The sequence below is a fragment of the Salmo salar genome, chromosome ssa26 (genome assembly GCF_905237065.1).
Source record: "Salmo salar chromosome ssa26, Ssal_v3.1, whole genome shotgun sequence".
Classification (NCBI taxonomy): Eukaryota; Metazoa; Chordata; class Actinopteri; order Salmoniformes; family Salmonidae; genus Salmo; species Salmo salar.
Genome location: NC_059467.1, coordinates 35,279,763 through 35,298,165, shown reverse-complemented (window position 1 = coordinate 35,298,165; position 18,403 = coordinate 35,279,763). Strand labels below are relative to the sequence as shown.

The 18,403-nt window shown below is 48.4% G+C and overlaps 1 protein-coding gene across 8 annotated transcripts in view; it reads right to left on the bottom strand.

Annotated features, from left to right (window-relative positions):
- The window catches only part of LOC106562734 (proprotein convertase subtilisin/kexin type 6), a 101,544-nt gene that overhangs the window by 60,692 nt on the left and 22,449 nt on the right, over nt 1-18,403 (bottom strand). For all 8 annotated transcript variants that reach the window (XM_045708235.1, XM_045708237.1, XM_045708232.1 and 5 more), the window contains exons 8-9: nt 15,778-15,990; nt 10,441-10,541 (exon numbers count right to left, since the gene is read on the bottom strand). In XM_045708235.1, coding sequence (XP_045564191.1) covers nt 10,441-10,541; nt 15,778-15,990 — 314 coding nt within the window. The remainder of the gene's footprint in view (nt 1-10,440; nt 10,542-15,777; nt 15,991-18,403) is intronic.

The following is an 18,403-nucleotide window of genomic DNA, read 5'->3' as shown; positions in this document are numbered from 1 at the left end:
ATGTAGAGCGATCAAATTAAATGTACCCCATTCTGCAGTCGTATCATTGTGTATCATTGTCTAATTGTGTATTAAGCATGTAATTAGAGCAGTAAAAATACGTTTTGTCATACCCGTGATCTACCACGGCTGTCAGCCTGTCAGCATTCAGGGCTCGAAACCACCCAGTTTATAATTGGGTATTAAGCACATAGTCTATATCCAGGGCTCCTCCCACTGTCTAGGGGACAACTATGAGCTACATGACCCAGTAACAGCAGTAAGATAGAACACCATTAACACATCTAGTTAGTATTCCATCTATTATTATCTTCAATTATTTTCTGTTATCTACAGATGTGGGAATAGTCTAATAGTCCCTGATCCACAGGTGCAGAGCTGCTGAAGGTCTGAACACAAATCACCCCTGCTACTACCTGAGTTCCTCAGCTCAAATGTGTGTATGTGATGCGTGCGTTTGGCGTGCGTGCCAAAACATCCCATGAACCATTCTCCTAAAAGAATGTGGACCCTGAAAAGGGATGTCCTTCCACAGTAGTGAACCAGTTATTAGAAAAACGGCACTATGTTGAGACTCCAGAGTCTGTGCAACGTCAAGATAAGACCTCCTTGACAGGACAGACAGACAGACAGACAGACAGACAGACAGACAGACAGACAGACAGACAGACAGACAGACAGACAGACAGACAGACAGACAGACACGACCCTGGCAGAATACCTGACCACTGTGACTGACCCAAACTTAAGGAAAGCTTTGACTATGTACAGACTCAGTGAGCATAGCCTTGCTATTGAGAAAGGCCGCCGTAGGCAGACATGGCTCTCAAGAGAAGACAGGCTATGTGCACACTGCCCACAAAATGAGGTGGGCAGTGTGAGCTGCACTTCCTAACCTCCTGCCCAATGTATGACCATATTAGAGACACATATTTCCCTCAGATTACAGACCCACAAAGAATTCGAAAACAAACCCAATTTTGATAAACTCCCATGTCTACTGGGTGAAATACCAGTGTGCCATCACAGCAGCAAGATATGTGACCTGTTGCCACAAGAAAAGGTCAACCAGTGAAGAACAAACACCATTGTAAAAACAACCCATATTTATGCTAATTTATTTTCTCTTGTGTACTTTAACCATTTGTACATCGTTACAACACTGTATATATACATAATATGACCTTTGTAATGTCTTTATTCTTTTGAAACTTCTGTATGTGTAATGTTTACTGTTCATTTTTATTGTTTACCGGTATTTCACTTTGTATATTATCTACTTCAATGTTAACACGTGTTTCCCATGCCAATAAAGCCCCTTGAATTGAAGACAGGCAGACAGGCAGACAGACAGACAGACAGACAGACAGACAGACAGACAGACAGACAGACAGACAGACAGACAGACAGACAGACAGACAGACAGACAGACAGACAGACAGACAGACAGACAGACAGACAGACAGACAGACAGACAGACAGACAGACAGACAGACAGACAGACAGACAGACAGACAGACAGATAGATAGATAGATAGATAGATAGATAGATAGATAGATAGATAGATAGATAGATAGATAGATAGATAGATAGATAGATAGATAGATAGATAGATAGATAGATAGATAGATAGATAGATAGATAGATAGATAGATAGATAGATAGATAGATAGACAATGAGCAAGGAGAGTGGGAGAAAGGGTTAGAGTAAAAAGAGAGGGATACAGTAAAGAGAACGAGAGAGAGAGAAAGAGAGGGATACAGTAAAGAGAAAGAGAGTGAGAAAGAGAGGGATACAGTAAAGAGAAAGAGAGAGAGAAAGAGAGGGATACAGTAAAGAGAAAGAGAGAGAAAGAGAGGGATACAGTAAAGAGAAAGAGAGAGAGAGAAAGAGAGGGATACAGTAAAGAGAAAGAGAGAGAAAGAGAGGGATACAGTAAAGAGAAAGAGAGAGAGAAAGAGAGGGATATAGTAAAGAGAAAGAGAGTGAGAGAAAGAGAGGGATACAGTAAAGAGAAAGAGAGAGAAAGAGAGGGATACAGTAAAGAGAAAGAGAGAGAGAGAAAGAGAGGGATACAGTAAAGAGAAAGAGAGAGAAAGAGAGGGATACAGTAAAGAGAAAGAGAGAGAGAAAGAGAGAGACAGTAAAGAGAAAGAGAGAGAGAAAGAGAGGGATACAGTAAAGAGAAAGAGAGAGAGAGAAAGAGAGGGATACAGTAAAGAGAAAGAGAGAGAAAGAGAGGGATACAGTAAAGAGAAAGAGAGAGAGAAAGAGAGAGACAGTAAAGAGAAAGAGAGAGAGAAAGAGAGGGATATAGTAAAGAGAAAGAGAGAGAGAAAGAGAGGGATACAGTAAAGAGAAAGAGAGAGAGAAAGAGAGGGATACAGTAAAGAGAAAGAGAGAGAGAAAGAGAGAGACAGTAAAGAGAAAGAAAGAGAGAAAGAGAGGGATATAGTAAAGAGAAAGAGAGAGAGAAAGAGAGGGATACAGTAAAGAGAAAGAGAGAGAAAGAGAGGGATACAGTAAAGAGAAAGAGAGAGAGAAAGAGAGGGATACAGTAAAGAGAAAGAGAGAGAGAAAGAGAGGGATACAGTAAAGAGAAAGAGAGAGAGAAAGAGAGGGATACAGTAAAGAGAAAGAGAGAAAGAGAGGGATACAGTAAAGAGAAAGAGAGAGAGAAAGGAAAGATAGAGAGAACAAGATCCAAACGGATGGACAGAAGACATAATGAGCCAGGAGAGAGGGAGGAAGAGGGATAAAGAGAAATGGAGTGGGAAAAAGAAAGAAATCTAAACAGATGGACAGTAGACAGAAGCGAGAAAAGAGGGATGGAGGGATAGGGTAGAGAGAGAGGGATGGAGGGATAGGGTAGAGAGAGAGGGGGATGGAGGGATAGGGTAGAGAGAGAGAGGGATGGAGGGATAGGGTAGAGAGAGAGAGAGGGATGGAGGGATAGGGTAGAGAGAGAGAGGGATGGAGGGATAGGGTAGAGAGAGAAAGAGGGATGGAGGGATAGGGTAGAGAGAGAGAGGGATGGAGGGATAGGGTAGAGAGAGAGAGGGATGGAGGGATAGGGTAGAGAGAGAGGGATGGAGGGATAGGGTAGAGAGAGAGGGGATGGAGGGATAGGGTAGAGAGAGAGGGATGGAGGGATAGGGTGAGAGAGAGAGAGAGGGATGGAGGGATAGGGTAGAGAGAGAGAGGGATGGAGGGATAGGGTAGAGAGAGAGAGAGGGATGGAGGGATAGGGTAGAGAGAGAGAGGGATGGAGGGATAGGGTAGAGAGAGAGGGATGGAGGGATAGGGTAGAGAGAGAGAGGGATGGAGGGATAGGGTAGAGAGAGAGAGGGATGGAGGGATAGGGTAGAGAGAGAGAGGGATGGAGGGATAGGGTAGAGAGAGAGAGGGATGGAGGGATAGGGTAGAGAGAGAGAGGGATGGAGGGATAGGGTAGAGAGAGAGAGGGATGGAGGGATAGGGTAGAGAGAGAGAGGGATGGAGGGATAGGGTAGAGAGAGAGAGGGGTGGAGGGATAGGGTAGAGAGAGAGAGGGATGGAGGGATAGGGTAGAGAGAGAGAGGGATGGAGGGATAGGGTAGAGAGAGAGAGGGATGGAGGGATAGGGTAGAGAGAGAGAGGGATGGAGGGATAGGGTAGAGAGAGAGAGGGATGGAGGGATAGGGTGAGAGAGAGAGGGATGGAGGGATAGGGTAGAGAGAGAGAGGGATGGAGGGATAGGGTAGAGAGAAAGAGGGATAGAGGGATAGGGTAGAGAGAGAGAGGGATGGAGGGATAGGGTAGAGAGAGAGAGGGATGGAGGGATAGGGTAGAGAGAGAGAGGGATGGAGGGATAGGGTAGAGAGAGAGGGGTGGAGGGATAGGGTAGAGAGAGAGAGAGGATAGAGGGATAGGGTAGAGAGAGAGAGGGATGGAGGGATAGGGTAGAGAGAGAGGGATGGAGGGATAGGGTAGAGAGAGAGAGGGATGGAGGGATAGGGTAGAGAGAGAGAGGGATGGAGGGATAGGGTAGAGAGAGAGAGGGATGGAGGGATAGGGTAGAGAGAGAGAGGGATGGAGGGATAGGGTAGAGAGAGAGAGGGATGGAGGGATAGGGTAGAGAGAGAGAGGGATGGAGGGATAGGGTAGAGAGAGAGAGGGATGGAGGGATAGGGTAGAGAGAGAGAGGGATGGAGGGATAGGGTAGAGAGAGAGAGGGATGGAGGGATAGGGTAGAGAGAGAGAGGGATGGAGGGATAGGGTAGAGAGAGAGAGGGATGGAGGGATAGGGTAGAGAGAGAGGGATGGAGGGATAGGGTAGAGAGAGAGAGGGATGGAGGGATAGGGTAGAGAGAGAGGGATGGAGGGATAGGGTAGAGAGAGAGAGGGATGGAGGGATAGGGTAGAGAGAGAGAGGGATGGAGGGATAGGGTAGAGAGAGAGAGGGATGGAGGGATAGGGTAGAGAGAGAGAGGGATGGAGGGATAGGGTAGAGAGAGAGAGGGATGGAGGGATAGGGTAGAGAGAGAGAGGGATGGAGGGATAGGGTAGAGAGAGAGAGGGATGGAGGGATAGGGTAGAGAGAGAGAGGGATGGAGGGATAGGGTAGAGAGAGAGAGGGATGGAGGGATAGGGTAGAGAGAGAGAGGGATGGAGGGATAGGGTAGAGAGAGAGAGGGATGGAGGGATAGGGTAGAGAGAGAGGGATGGAGGGATAGGGTAGAGAGAGAGAGGGATGGAGGGATAGGGTAGAGAGAGAGAGGGATGGAGGGATAGGGTAGAGAGAGAGAGGGATGGAGGGATAGGGTAGAGAGAGAGAGGGATAGAGGGATAGGGTAGAGAGAGAAAGAAAAGGGGATGGAGGGATAGGGTAGAGAGAGAGAGGGATGGAGGGATAGGGTAGAGAGAGAGAGGGATGGAGGGATAGGGTAGAGAGAGAAAGAAGGGATGGAGGGATAGGGTAGAGAGAGAGAGGGATGGAGGGATAGGGTAGAGAGATAGAGGGATGGAGGGATAGGGTAGAGAGAGAGAGGGATGGAGGGATAGGGTAGAGAGAGAGAGGGATGGAGGGATAGGGTAGAGAGAGAGAGGGATGGAGGGATAGGGTAGAGAGAGAGAGTGGTGGAGGGATAGGGTAGAGAGAGAAAGAAAAGGGGATGGAGGGATAGGGTAGAGAGAGAGAGGGATAGAGGGATAGGGTAGAGAGAGAGAGGGATGGAGGGATAGGGTAGAGAGAGAGAGGGATGGAGGGATAGGGTAGAGAGAGAAAGAAAAGGGGATGGAGGGATAGGGTAGAGAGAGAGAGGGATAGAGGGATAGGGTAGAGAGAGAGAGGGATGGAGGGATAGGGTAGAGAGAGAGGGGGATGGAGGGATAGGGTAGAGAGAGAGGGATGGAGGGATAGGGTAGAGAGAGAGAGGGATGGAGGGATAGGGTAGAGAGAGAGGGGGATGGAGGGATAGGGTAGAGAGAGGGGGATGGAGGGATAGGGTAGAGAGAGAGAGGGATGGAGGGATAGGGTAGAGAGAAAGAGGGATAGAGGGATAGGGTAGAGAGAGAGGGGATGGAGGGATAGGGTAGAGAGAGAGGGATGGAGGGATAGGGTAGAGAGAGAGGGGGGGGATGGAGGGATAGGGTAGAGAGAGAAAGAGGGATGGAGGGATAGGGTAGAGAGAGAGAGGGATGGAGGGATAGGGTAGAGAGAGAGAGGGATGGAGGGATAGGGTAGAGAGAGAGAGGGATGGAGGGATAGGGTGAGAGAGAGAGGGATGGAGGGATAGGGTAGAGAGAGAGAGGGATGGAGGGATAGGGTAGAGAGAGAGAGGGATGGAGGGATAGGGTAGAGAGAGAGAGGGATGGAGGGATAGGGTAGAGAGAGAGAGGGATGGAGGGATAGGGTAGAGAGAGAGAGGGATGGAGGGATAGGGTAGAGAGAGAGAGGGATGGAGGGATAGGGTAGAGAGAGAGGGGGATGGAGGGATAGGGTAGAGAGAGAGAGGGATAGAGGGATAGGGTAGAGAGAGAGAGGGATGGAGGGATAGGGTAGAGAGAGAAAGAGGGATGGAGGGATAGGGTAGAGAGAGAGAGGGATGGAGGGATAGGGTAGAGAGAGAGGGGGATGGAGGGATAGGGTAGAGAGAGAGGGATGGAGGGATAGGGTAGAGAGAGGGGGATGGAGGGATAGGGTAGAGAGAGAGAGGCATGGAGGGATAGGGTAGAGAGAGAGAGGGATGGAGGGATAGGGTAGAGAGAGAGAGGGATGGAGGGATAGGGTAGAGAGAGAGAGGGATGGAGGGATAGGGTAGAGAGAGAGAGGGATAGAGGGATAGGGTAGAGAGAGAGAGGGATGGAGGGATAGGGTAGAGAGAGAGAGGGATGGAGGGATAGGGTAGAGAGAGAGAGGGATGGAGGGATAGGGTGAGAGAGAGAGGGATGGAGGGATAGGGTAGAGAGAGAGAGGGATGGAGGGATAGGGTAGAGAGAGAGAGGGATAGAGGGATAGGGTAGAGAGAGAGGGGGATGGAGGGATAGGGTAGAGAGAGAGAGGGATGGAGGGATAGGGTAGAGAGAGAGAGGGATGGAGGGATAGGGTAGAGAGAGAGAGGGATGGAGGGATAGGGTAGAGAGAGAGGGGGATGGAGGGATAGGGTAGAGAGAGGGGGATGGAGGGATAGGGTAGAGAGAGAGAGGGATGGAGGGATAGGGTAGAGAGAGAGAGGGATGGAGGGATAGGGTAGAGAGAGAGAGAGGGATGGAGGGATAGGGTAGAGAGAGAGAGGGATGGAGGGATAGGGTAGAGAGAGAAACTGGGATGGAGGGATAGGGTAGACAGAGAGGGGGATGGAGGGATAGGGTAGAGAGAGAGAGGGATGGAGGGATAGGGTAGAGAGAAAGAGGGATAGAGGGATAGGGTAGAGAGAGAGAGGGATGGAGGGATAGGGTAGAGAGAGAGAGGGATGGAGGGATAGGGTAGAGAGAGAGAGGGATGGAGGGATAGGGTAGAGAGAGAGAGGGATGGAGGGATAGGGTAGAGAGAGAGAGGCATGGAGGGATAGGGTAGAGAGAGATAGAGGGATGGAGGGATAGGGTCGAGAGAGAGAGGGATGGAGGGATAGGGTAGAGAGAGAGAGGGATGGAGGGATAGGGTAGAGAGAGAGAGGGATGGAGGGATAGGGTAGAGAGAGGGATAGAGGGATAGGGTAGAGAGAGAAAAGAAAAGGGGATGGAGGGATAGGGTAGAGAGAGAGAGGGATAGAGGGATAGGGTAGAGAGAGAGGGATAGAGGGATAGGGTAGAGAGAGAAAGAAAAGGGGATGGAGGGATAGGGTAGAGAGAGAGAGGGGTGGAGGGATAGGGTAGAGAGATAGAGGGATGGAGGGATAGGGTAGAGAGAGAGAGGGATGGAGGGATAGGGTAGAGAGAGAGAGGGATGGAGGGATAGGGTAGAGAGAGAGAGGGATGGAGGGATAGGGTAGAGAGAGAGAGTGGTGGAGGGATAGGGTAGAGAGAGAAAGAAAAGGGGATGGAGGGATAGGGTAGAGAGAGAGAGGGATAGAGGGATAGGGTAGAGAGAGAGAGGGATGGAGGGATAGGGTAGAGAGAGAGAGGGATGGAGGGATAGGGTAGAGAGAGAAAGAAAAGGGGATGGAGGGATAGGGTAGAGAGAGAGAGGGATGGAGGGATAGGGTAGAGAGAGAGAGGGATGGAGGGATAGGGTAGAGAGAGAGGGGATGGAGGGATAGGGTAGAGAGAGAGAGGGATGGAGGGATAGGGTAGAGAGAGAGAGGGATGGAGGGATAGGGTAGAGAGAGAGGGGGATGGAGGGATAGGGTAGAGAGAGGGGATGGAGGGATAGGGTAGAGAGAGAGAGGGATGGAGGGATAGGGTAGAGAGAAAGAGGGATAGAGGGATAGGGTAGAGAGAGAGGGGGATGGAGGGATAGGGTAGAGAGAGAGGGATGGAGGGATAGGGTAGAGAGAGAGGGGATGGAGGGATAGGGTAGAGAGAGAAAGAGGGATGGAGGGATAGGGTAGAGAGAGAGGGATGGAGGGATAGGGTAGAGAGAGAGAGGGATGGAGGGATAGGGTAGAGAGAGAGAGGGATGGAGGGATAGGGTAGAGAGAGAGGGATGGAGGGATAGGGTAGAGAGAGAGAGGGATGGAGGGATAGGGTAGAGAGAGAGAGGGATGGAGGGATAGGGTAGAGAGAGAGAGGGATGGAGGGATAGGGTAGAGAGAGAGAGGGATGGAGGGATAGGGTGAGAGAGAGAGGGATGGAGGGATAGGGTAGAGAGAGAGAGGGATGGAGGGATAGGGTAGAGAGAGAGGGGGATGGAGGGATAGGGTAGAGAGAGAGAGGGATAGAGGGATAGGGTAGAGAGAGAGAGGGATGGAGGGATAGGGTAGAGAGAGAGAGGGATGGAGGGATAGGGTAGAGAGAGAGAGGGATGGAGGGATAGGGTAGAGAGAGAGGGGGATGGAGGGATAGGGTAGAGAGAGAGGGATGGAGGGATAGGGTAGAGAGAGGGGATGGAGGGATAGGGTAGAGAGAGAGAGGCATGGAGGGATAGGGTAGAGAGAGAGAGGGATGGAGGGATAGGGTAGAGAGAGAGAGGGATGGAGGGATAGGGTAGAGAGAGAGGGATGGAGGGATAGGGTAGAGAGAGAGAGGGATGGAGGGATAGGGTAGACAGAGAGGGGGATGGAGGGATAGGGTAGAGAAAAGGGGATGGAGGGATAGGGTAGAGAGAGAGAGGGATAGAGGGATAGGGTAGAGAGAGAGAGGGATGGAGGGATAGGGTAAGAGAGAGAGAGGGATGGAGGGATAGGGTAGAGAGAGAGAGGGGTGGAGGGATAGGGTAGAGAGAGAGAGGGATGGAGGGATAGGGTAGAGAGAGAGAGGGATGGAGGGATAGGGTAGAGAGAGAGGGGTGGAGGGATAGGGTAGAGAGAGAGAGGGATGGAGGGATAGGGTAGAGAGAGAGAGGGATGGAGGGATAGGGTAGAGAGAGAGGGGGATGGAGGGATAGGGTAGAGAGAGAGGGATGGAGGGATAGGGTAGAGAGAGAGAGGGGGATGGAGGGATAGGGTAGAGAGAGAGAGGATGGAGGGATAGGGTAGAGAGAGAGGGATGGAGGGATAGGGTAGAGAGAGAGAGGGATGGAGGGATAGGGTAGAGAGAGAGAGGGATGGAGGGATAGGGTCGAGAGAGAGAGGGATGGATGGATAGGGTAGAGAGAGAGAGGGATGGAGGGATAGGGTAGAGAGAGAGAGGGATGGAGGGATAGGGTAGAGAGAGAGAGGGATGGAGGGATAGGGTAGAGAGAGAGAGGGATGGAGGGATAGGGTAGAGAGAGAGAGGGATGGAGGGATAGGGTAGAGAGAGAGAGGGATGGAGGGATAGGGTAGAGAGAGAGGGATAGAGGGATAGGTAGAGAGAGAGAGGGATGGAGGGATAGGGTAGAGAGAGAGAGGGATGGAGGGATAGGGTAGAGAGAGAGAGGGATGGAGGGATAGGGTAGAGAGAGAAAGAGGGATGGAGGGATAGGGTAGAGAGAGAGAGGGATGGAGGGATAGGGTAGAGAGAGAGAGGGATGGAGGGATAGGGTAGAGAGAGAGAGGGATGGAGGGATAGGGTAGAGAGAGAGGGGATGGAGGGATAGGGTAGAGAGAGAGGGGATGGAGGGATAGGGTAGAGAGAGAGGGATGGAGGGATAGGGTAGAGAGAGAGAGGGATGGAGGGATAGGGTAGAGAGAGAGGGATGGAGGGATAGGGTAGAGAGAGAGAGGGATGGAGGGATAGGGTAGAGAGAGAGAGGGATGGAGGGATAGGGTGAGAGAGAGAGAGGGATGGAGGGATAGGGTAGAGAGAGAGGGATGGAGGGATAGGGTAGAGAGAGAGAGGGATGGAGGGATAGGGTGAGAGAGAGAGGGATGGAGGGATAGGGTAGAGAGAGAGAGGGATGGAGGGATAGGGTAGAGAGAGAGAGGGATGGAGGGATAGGGTAGAGAGAGAGGGATGGAGGGATAGGGTAGAGAGAAAGAGGGATAGAGGGATAGGGGAGAGAGAGAGAGGGATGGAGGGATAGGGTAGAGAGAGAGGGATGGAGGGATAGGGTAGAGAGAGAGAGGGATGGAGGGATAGGGTAGAGAGAAAGAGGGATAGAGGGATAGGGTAGAGAGAGAGAGGGATAGAGGGATAGGGTAGAGAGAGAAAGAAAAGGGGATGGAGGGATAGGGTAGAGAGAGAGGGGGATGGAGGGATAGGGTAGAGAGAGAGAGGGATGGAGGGATAGGGTAGAGAGAGAGAGGGATGGAGGGATAGGGTAGAGAGAGAGAGGGATGGAGGGATAGGGTAGAGAGAGAAAGAGGGAGGGATGGAGGGATAGGGTAGAGAGAGAGAGGGATGGAGGGATAGGGTAGAGAGAGAGAGGGGTACTGACTTGGCCTCCAGAGCGAGAGCGATGACCCCAGCCACCATGGGAGCCGACACAGAGGTGCCAGTGTGACCATCAGTACAGCGCTGCCGCAGGTCTGTGGTCACCTGACAGAAGGGAAAACAACAATTACATCTTATTCACTCATCATCTTTCTTTACATTCATTTCTTCTTGAGTTAGAATGGCTGCCGCAAAGACTGACACTCAGAAATGTGTTCCCTAAACCACACAATGCACTGTACAACCAGTTGCCTGTCGAGACACACTAGACTATAGCAATACAACATACATTCTATTTACAGTAATATTTACAGTTATTTACAGTAGTGATGACATAATAATGACTAAGTACAGGAACTTGTTTTTTGGCATTTTGGGTTATGTCCTAATACTCTTATGCAGCTTCCTTTTCTTGTTCCCTTTGCCACTACACTCACTCACATATGACATTCTCACAAATCATTAGTAATGATGGCAAGGAGACAGCAATGAGTGGAGGCTATTTCGGACTCTTGGCGAGGAAAGACCAATTGACTGTTAAGTGGATGCCGGAGCAGGGAGCACATAGCCAAGGCTTGTTAAAGTACATGACAGATGGGTGAGGGGAGAAGGGCAGAGAGCAGTCTCCTTGCGGTAACCCCACCACCACCACCAGGAAGAGTTGCTGCTGCTTTTGCAGCGGCTAATGGGGATCCTAATAAATACCAAATACCACCACTGCCCTACCATGTGTACTGGGCTGGGGCCACAGGTTCAGCTTCTGCTAAACTCAGTAAATATTATTCTAACCAGGACACCCACAGTGTTGGCCTAGACCATAGGCAGGGGAGGGGGCCGCGAGAGGCATAGGATCCACAGCCCCAGGGGGAGAAGTATAGGATCCACAGCCCCAGGGGGAGAGGTATAGGATCCACAGCCCCAGGGGGAGAGGTATAGGATCCACAGCCCCAGGGGGAGAGGTATAGGATCCACAGCCCCAGGGGGAGAGGTATAGGATCCACAGCCCCAGGGGGAGAGGTATAGGATCCACAGCCCCAGGGGGAGAGGTATAGGATCCACAGCCCCAGGGGGAGAGGCATAGGATCCACAGCCCCAGGGGGAGAGGCATAGGATCCACAGCCCCAGGGGGAGAGGCATAGGATCCACAGCCCCAGGGGGAGAGGTATAGGATCCACAGCCCCAGGGGGAGAGGTATAGGATCCACAGCCCCAGGGGGAGAGGTATAGGATCCACAGCCCCAGGGGGAGAGGCATAGGATCCACAGCCCCAGGGGGAGAGGCATAGGATCCACAGCCGCAGGGGGAGAGGTATAGGATCCACAGCCCCAGGGGGAGAGGTATAGGATCCACAGCCCCAGGGGGAGAGGTATAGGATCCACAGCCCCAGGGGGAGAGGCATAGGATCCACAGCCCCAGGGGGAGAGGTATAGGATCCACAGCCCCAGGGGGCTGTATCAAGCGTCTTGACAAATATGGGCCCTGAGCCCAGGAGGCCAGAGCCCCACCCAGAGTTTTCACACCAGGGCTTTAAAGGGATAGTTCACCCAAATTACAAAATTGCATTTTACATTTTGTTTCTTTACCTTGGAAGCAGTCAATGAGAAACCGCAAGACACAATTGGTTTTGTTTACCTATGCCCCTGCTACCAACCTCTAATATTTGCATTTTGAGATGATTTGGACCAGAATTTTTTTTACCACATTATGCCGCGCTCTTTAAAGGATACTTCTATTTTGGGATACATTGACTGTTATAGGTTTGTTAGAAAATACTTATGTTAGCAGTTAGTGGTAATGGCTATGTATACCAAACCTAAGTGTGGATTTACGTCTCCTTGTCCCTGGACTGCTTTCAAGTTAAGGAAACACATGTATAAGTTTGTAATTTTAAAGAATTGTTAAGGGAGTTAAACAAGCAGAGTGATAAAAAGTAGCGCGGCCAGGCGGGTCATGTTTCAAAAGACGCATGACTCGACCTTCGCCTCTCCCGAGCCCATACGGGAGTTGTACTGGTCTCTCCCGAGCCCATACTGGAGTTGCACTGGTCTCTCCCGAGCCCATACGGGAGTTGTACTGGTCTCTCCCGAGCCCATACGGGAGTTGTACTGGTCTCTCCCGAGCCCATACGGGAGTTGTACTGGTCTCTCCCGAGCCCATACTGGAGTTGCACTTGTCTCTCCCGAGCCCATACTGGAGTTGTACTGGTCTCTCCCGAGCCCATACGGGAGTTGTACTGGTCTCTCCCGAGCCCATACGGGAGTTGTACTGGTCTCTCCCGAGCCCATACTGGAGTTGTACTGGTCTCTCCCGAGCCCATACGGGAGTTGTACTGGTCTCTCCCGAGCCCATACATGGGTTGTACTGGTCTCTCCCGAGCCCATACGGGAGTTGTACTGGTCTCTCCCGAGCCCATACGGGAGTTGTACTGGACTCTCCCGAGCCCATACGGGAGTTGTACTGGTCTCTCCCGAGCCCATACGGGAGTTGTACTGGTCTCTCCCGAGCCCATACTGGAGTTGCACTGGTCTCTCCCGAGCCCATACGGGAGTTGTACTGGTCTCTCCCGAGCCCATACTGGAGTTGTACTGGTCTCTCCCGAGCCCATACGGGAGTTGTACTGGTCTCTCCCGAGCCCATACTGGAGTTGAACTGTAGCGATGAGCCAAGGTCGTAATTCGGGGAGAATTATATCTTTTTTAAATATGCTTGAGGCCGTACCACCCTGAACACGGCTGATATTTTCTGATCTCAGTAGCTCCGCAGAGTTGGGCCTGGTTAGTACTTGGATGGGAGACAGTCTGGGAATACCTGGTGCTGTAAACTAAAATAAATACAAATAAAAACTCTAGCCTATGCCTCCACCAATCCACTACTTTCAGATTTGTGGAATGTAGTGAAGGCACCCCTGACATTTAATTTAACTAGCATCCATCAATATGGCATCTCTAAACACAGACCTATCTATATTTTGTCCAAATTTCCACCCACAAAATACTCACTATCTGTTTTATCGCTACCTGTAAGCCAGCAAAACATTAGAATTTTATGAAAATTCTATGAACTACTTACAGTGCCTTCAGAAAATATTCATACCCCTTGACTAATTCCAAATTTTCTTGTGTTACAGCCTGAATTCAAAATGTATTTAATAATTTTTTTCCCTTATCCATTTACAAACAATACCCCATAATGACAAAGTAAAAACACGTTTTTAGAAATGTTGGGCCTGGTTAGTACTTGGATGGGAGACAGCATGGGAATACCAGGTGCCATAAGCAAAAAATCTATATTTATATCTAATAATTGTTTTGCAAATGTATTGAAAATGAAATACAGAAATATCTAATTTACATACAGTACCAGTCAAAAGTTTGGTCACAACTACTCATTTTTTCGTGATTTTTACTATTTTCTACACTGTAGAATAGTGAAGACATCAAAACTATGAAATAACACATATGGAATCATGTAGTAACCGAAAAAGTGTTAAACAAATCAAGATATATTTTATATATGAGATTCTTTAAAGTAGCCACCCTTTGCCTTGATGACAACTTTGCACACTCTTGGTATTCTCTCAACCAGCTTCATGAGGTAGTCACCTGGAATGAATTTCAATTAACAAGTGTGCCTTGTTAAAAGTGAATTTGTGGAATTGCTTTCCTTCTTAATCTTAGTAAGCAACTCCAGTGCATATTTGGCCTTGTGTTTTAGGTTATTGTCCTTAACTTGTCTCCAGTGTCTGTTGGAAAGCAGACTGAACAAGGTTTTCCTCTAGGATTTTGCCTGTGCTTAGCTCTATTCCGTTTATTTTTATCCTATAAAATCCTTAGTCCTTGGTGATGACAAGCATACCCATAAAATGATGCAGCCACCACCATGCTTGAAAATATGAAGAGTGGTACTCAGTGACGTGTGCTGGATTTGCCCAAAACATAACACTTAGTATTCAGTCTTAGTATTCAGCCAATTTTTTGGCAGTTTTACATTTAGTACCTTATTCCAAACAGGATGCATGTTTTGGAATATTTTTATTCTGTACAGGCTTCCTTCTTTTCACTCTGTCATTTAGATTAGTGTTGTGGAGTAACTACAATGTTGATCCTCAGTTTTCTCCTATCCCAGCCATTTAAATTCTGTGACTGTTTTAAAGTCACCATTGGCCTCATGGTGAAATCCCTGAGCGGTTTCCTTCCTCTCAGGCAACTGAGTTAGGAAGGATGCCTGTATCTTTGTAGTGACTGGGTGTATTGATATACCATGCAATGTGTAATTAATAACTTCTCCATGCTCAAAGGGCTTTTTAATGTCTGCTATTTTTTAAACCCATCTACCAATAAGTGCCCTTCTTTGTGAAGCATTAGAAAACCTCCCTGGTCTTTATGGTTGAATCTGTTTGAAATTCACTTATCAGCTGAGGGACCTTAGAGATAATTGTATGTGTGGGATACTGAGATGAGTTAGTCATTAAAAAAAATTCTTAAACACTATTATTGCACAGAGACTGAGTCCATGCAACTTATGTGACTTGGTCAGCATGCCTCTCCTCTCTCCTCTCTCAAGCACAAGCCTGGCTAAATATTAGCCTTGTCCAGTAGTAACCTTTCCTCATTAAAATGGATGGTTGATATTTGTTAAAAAGAGCAACACAAACAGCACATTTGAGCTGTGTCCAAGTTGTTGACGCTGTCATAATTCCAGTAAGGGGAGGCCATCTCTGTGTAGTTGGGGGAAAACAGTGTGTAGTTGATGGATGTGGCATGTCTGTGCTTTGGCAACGCTACAACATTCCCTTATCCCAGAGGACATCAAAAACATGATATGGGGATGGTGTTATGAGTGTGTGTGTGTGTGTGTGTGTGTGTGTGTGTGTGTGTGTGTGTGTGTGTTTATGAATGCCAGAATGAATGATAGCATGTTTCTGAACGAGAGTGAGAGTGTGTGTGCATGTGTTTGAGTCTGGCCACTGAACTGTATCATAGCATTCTGAATGTTAATCTGTTTAGATGGAAATGTACATTTGACAGAATGAAGGATGCCATAATAATGTGTACTAGCATTCCTTGGCTTTTATGGTTTATAACCCTGCAACTAAACAGCTTTCCTTCCATGGGAAAGCAGGCAAAGGCACACTTGATTAAAACATCAACACACCTCAAAACTCAACTATTTTCCTTTTGTAAAACTTGCCATGAAGAGCAGACCTCCAAGTACGAGGGCTTGCACTCACACACACACACACACACACACACACACACACACACACACACACACACACACACACACACACACACACACACACACACACACACACACACACACACACACACACACACACTTACTATCTTCCTGTCATAGAACTCCCCGCTGCTGTAGGTGGTGGCCAGTGTGGAGGAGCAGACCTCCAGGTACCAGGGCTTGTTGCCGTTCTCTGTGGTGCTGGAGATGGAGATGGTGTAGATGCTGTTGGTGTAGCCGTCACACGAACAGTGGTCGCCCTGGCGACCGCCGTTCCCCGACGCCCAAACAAAGATGGATCCCAGACCCTTCCGGCCCTATTTGAGAGGGAGAGAGGGACAGGTGTGAATAAAGATGGAGCCCAGACCCTTCCGGCCCTATTTGAGAGGGAGAGAGGGACAGATGTGAACAAAGATGGAGCCCAGACCCTTCCAGCCCTATTTGAGAGGGAGAGAGGGACAGATGTGAACAACTGAGCCAAACAGAGAAGATCCAAATCAAGCTGAGTTACTCATCCATCATAGTTGTTGAGAAATACAACTTGAAAAGAAGATACCTGAGCCTGCAGTTTGGTTCAGCACGATAGTGTGAAAAGGATATCAGCAGACATTGAAAGTTGATTTGAAAAATACGTCTTTCTCATTAAAATTATCTCCATTGTAGATGGGCTTCGTACATCCCCAAAAAACACTTTCTTCTCTTTGTTATGTAATGTGCTCTTAGCGCTCCACTGAATCAATGCAATCCATTTTTCAACAGAGTTGAGGCCCAGTTCAATACCACACAGCAATAAGGACCATTTCACTTTATACTTCTGGGGGCGCTAAACAATAAGTGGAATTGCATTTCCTTATTCGTTTCATTTGAGTGACTCGGTTAAGTAGATTGATTTGCTCCAAAATACCTTTTGAAATCAAGTGCCTCATATTGAGATCCTGTTACTGTCTAATCTAATTTGAGTGATGCAGTTCTGTACACTGATTTCCAAAGTTATTTTGGGCAAATCATGTTCCTCAAAGGCTGATATTCATGACGTTTTCTGATCAAAAGTTCCTCTGGTCAGGAGTAGTGCACTACATGGGGAATAGGGTGTAATTTGAGTTGCTCAAGTCAAAAGTAGTACACTAGGAAGGGAGGGTGTCATTGAAACATTTACATTTTAGTCATTTAGCAGACGCTCTTATCCAAAGCGACTTACAGTAGTGAATGCATACATTTCTGGCCCCCCGTGGGAATCAAACCCACAACCCGGGTGTTGCACACACCATGCTGGCGTTGCAAACACCATGCTCTACCAACTGAGCCACAGGGAAGGCCGAAATACAATGGCTTCGATGCATCAACATCTGTGTTACATGAACTCTCTTCCAAATTGCCTTCATTCACCCCAGATGAAACACTCATATAAGAAAGTAGTGCACTACAATTGGGTTTCATTTGATCAAATGTTTGGTCAAAAGTAGTGCACTTTATGGCCCAAAGGGGGTCATCAGTAGTGTACTATATGGCCCAAAGGGGGTCAAAAGTAGTGCACTATATGGCCCAAAGGGGGTCAAAAGTAGTGCACTATATGGCCCAAAGGGGGTCATCAGTAGTGTACTATATGGCCCAAAGGGGGTCATTAGTAGAGTACTATATGGCCCAAAGGAAGTCATTAGTAGTGTACTATATGGCCCAAAGGAAGTCATTAGTAGTGTACTATATGGCCCAAAGGGGGTTATCAGTAGTGTACTATATGGCCCAAAAGGGGTCATCAGTAGTGTACTATATGGCCCAAAGGGGGTCAAAAGTAGTGCACAATATGGCCCAAAGGGGGTCAAAAGTAGTGTACTATATGCCCCAAAGGGGGTTATCAGTAGTGCACTATATGACCCAAAGGGGATCATTAGTAGTGCACTATGTGGCCCAAAGGGGGTCATTAGTAGTGTACTATATGGCCCAAAGGGGGTAATCAGTAGTGTACTATATGGCCCAAAGTGGGTTATCAGTAGTGTACTATATGGCCCAAAGGGGGTTATCAGTAGTGCACTACAATTGGGTTTCATTTGATCAAATGTTTGGTCAAAAGTAGTGCACTATATGGCCCAGGGAATGGGGTGTCATCGAAGTAGTGCGCTACATTGGGCAATACATAGGTTGTGATTAGCTATAAACTAGGTTTCCATCCGATTGTCAACAGATTTTCATGCGAATATTCTAAAATCCACAAAAAGAAAATATGCGCATTTTCCCACCAGTGGTGTGTTTCCGGCAAAAAATCGGTGCGTTATGAGTTAGTGTGCACAACATTTACTTTTTGCTTCAGTTTTCAGGTGTCCAATAAACATCTGTAGTTCCATGTGTTTCCATCACGTTTTCAACTCTACAGATAGTTTTGTCACAAAAACTGTTGCGTTAAACAGCAAATGTGCCTCGTCTGGTCTTGGTGCTCTAGCCAACCACTCACAGATACAGTGCAGGTAGGGTCGTCTCCATGATGAGATTATTATGGAGAAGAATATTTACATTTGTCAAACGGTTGTCAAGCACCTATCATCATGTCACCAGAATAAGACCCTCGATAGTGGAAAGAAGCATCAAGCTCATCATTGTGCACTTTCACCACCCTGTGAACTTCATCATAATTGATTTCATCTGTAGCTAAATAAACGACATGGTTTCCTGAGTCGTAGTGGGAGGACCACACACCATATAATTGCGTGACTCCAAGTTTACTTCGATATGATGGTT